At 53.0% G+C, this 2,597-nt stretch overlaps 1 protein-coding gene across 1 annotated transcript; it reads right to left on the bottom strand.

The window, feature by feature from the left end:
- Positions 1-496: 496 nt before the first annotated feature.
- Positions 497-1,360, bottom strand: LOC131355766 (uncharacterized; the record flags this gene model as incomplete). The annotated part of the gene is made up of 1 exon (XM_058394244.1): positions 497-1,360. A coding segment is annotated over one exon (864 nt), but the record flags the coding sequence as incomplete, so codon positions are not given.
- Between the last annotated feature and the right edge of the window lie 1,237 nt (positions 1,361-2,597).

Genomic DNA, 2,597 nt, shown 5'->3' on the forward strand with positions numbered 1-2,597 from the left:
TAGCATTTAAGCTGAGATATAAATTAGACACAAACAAACATACAAACAAACAAACAAACAAACAAATGCACAGACTGGGAGAGTAAGAATTGGTGAAATGTCTCTTTCTGTTGGTGTGATAGAGATTGTTATTGATTCGTGGCTCTGACCAGCAGATGACACTCTTTTCTTTTAAACACACACACACACACACACACACACACACACACACACACACACACTGATGAGAGAATCAGGAGGTAATGGGTTTGTGAAATTGATGCGTTGGCGTGTTTGACCATGACAGCAGGAGGTTAATGGATTTCTTATATAATATTACATGACGACTCACAGCACACACACACACACACACACACACACTGTTCATGATGGAGATATTGATATATTGATAGGGTGTTCTTCAGATCATAGGACACCTCAGGGAGTGTGCTGGTAATGGTGGAGGTGATGGTGGTGATAGTGGTGGTGATGGTGGTGGTGAAGGTGGTGCTGGTGGTGATGGTTTTGGTGCTGGTGGTGGTGATGGTGATGGTGGTGATGGTGATGGTGGTGATGGTGGTGATGGTGGTGATGGTGATAGTGGTGGTGGTGATGGTGGTGCTGGTGGTGGTGATGGTGGTGATGGTGATAGTGGTGCTGGTGGTGGTGATGGTGGTGCTGGTGGTGGTGATGGTGGTGATGGTGATAGTGGTGATGGTGGTGGTGGTGATAGTGGTGCTGGTGGTGGTGATGGTGGTGATGGTGATAGTGGTGATGGTGGTGATGGTGGTGATGGTGGTGCTGGTGGTGGTGATGGTGGTGATGGTGATAGTGGTGCTGGTGGTGGTGATGGTGGTGCTGGTGGTGGTGATGGTGGTGATGGTGGTAGTGGTGCTGGTGGTGGTGATGGTGGTGCTGGTGGTGGTGATGGTGGTGATGGTGATAGTGGTGATGGTGGTGGTGGTGATAGTGGTGCTGGTGGTGGTGATGGTGGTGATGGTGATAGTGGTGATGGTGGTGATGGTGGTGATGGTGGTGCTGGTGGTGGTGATGGTGGTGATGGTGATAGTGGTGCTGGTGGTGGTGATGGTGGTGCTGGTGGTGGTGATGGTGGTGATGGTGATAGTGGTGATGGTGGTGGTGGTGATAGTGGTGCTGGTGGTGGTGATGGTGGTGATGGTGATAGTGGTGATGGTGGTGATGGTGGTGATGGTGGTGCTGGTGGTGGTGATGGTGGTGATGGTGATAGTGGTGCTGGTGGTGGTGATGGTGGTGATGGTGATAGTGGTGGTGGTGATGGTGGTGCTGGTGGTGGTGATGGTGATAGTGGTGATGGTGGTGATGGTGATAGTGGTGCTGGTGGTGGTGCTGGTGGTGGTGATGGTGGTGATGGTGATAGTGGTGATGGTGGTGGTGGTGATAGTGGTGCTGATGGTGGTGATGGTGATAGTGGTGATGGTGGTGCTGGTGGTGCTGGTGGTGGTGATGGTGGTGATAGTGGTGCTGGTGGTGGTGATGGTGGTGATGGTGATAGTGGTGCTGGTGGTGGTGCTGGTGGTGGTGATGGTGGTGATGGTGATAGTGGTGATGGTGGTGGTGGGGATAGGGGTGCTGAGGGTGGTGATGGTGATAGTGGTGATGGTGGTGCTGGTGATGCTGGTGGTGGTGATGGTGGTGATAGTGGTGCTGGTGGTGGTGATGGTGGTGATGGTGATAGTGGTGATGGTGGTGATGGTGATAGTGGTGCTGGTGGTGGTGATGGTGGTGATGGTGATAGTGGTGGTGGTGATGGTGGTGCTGGTGGTGGTGATGGTGATAGTGGTGATGGTGGTGATGGTGATAGTGGTGATGGTGGTGATGGTGATAGTGGTGATGGTGGTGATGGTGATAGTGGTGCTGGTGGTGGTGATGGTGGTGCTGGTGGTGGTGATGGTGGTGATGGTGATAGTGGTGATGGTGGTGATGGTGGTGCTGGTGGTGGTGATGGTGGTGATGGTGATAGTGGTGATGGTGGTGGTGGTGATAGTGGTGCTGGTGGTGGTGATGGTGGTGATGGTGATAGTGGTGATGGTGGTGATGGTGATAGTGGTGATGGTGGTGGTGGTGATAGTGGTGCTGGTGGTGGTGATGGTGGTGATGGTGATAGTGGTGATGGTGGTGATGGTTTTGGTGCTGGTGGTGGTGATGGTGATGGTGGTGATGGTGATGGTGGTGATGGTGGTGATGGTGATAGTGGTGGTGGTGATGGTGGTGATGGTGATAGTGGTGATGGTGGTGATGGTAATAGTGGTGCTGGTGGTGGTGATGGTGGTGCTGGTGGTGGTGATGGTGGTGATGGTGATAGTGGTGATGGTGGTGGTGGTGATAGTGGTGCTGGTGGTGGTGATGGTGGTGATGGTGATAGTGGTGATGGTGGTGATGGTGGTGCTGGTGGTGGTGATGGTGGTGATGGTGATAGTGGTGCTGGTGGTGGTGATGGTGGTGATGGTGATAGTGGTGGTGGTGATGGTGGTGCTGGTGGTGGTGATGGTGGTGATGGTGATAGTGGTGCTGGTGGTGGTGATGGTGGTGCTGGTGGTGGTGATGGTGGTGATGGTGATAGTGGTGATGGTGGTGGT

This window comes from Hemibagrus wyckioides, linkage group LG07, assembly GCF_019097595.1.
Source record: "Hemibagrus wyckioides isolate EC202008001 linkage group LG07, SWU_Hwy_1.0, whole genome shotgun sequence".
Classification (NCBI taxonomy): Eukaryota; Metazoa; Chordata; class Actinopteri; order Siluriformes; family Bagridae; genus Hemibagrus; species Hemibagrus wyckioides.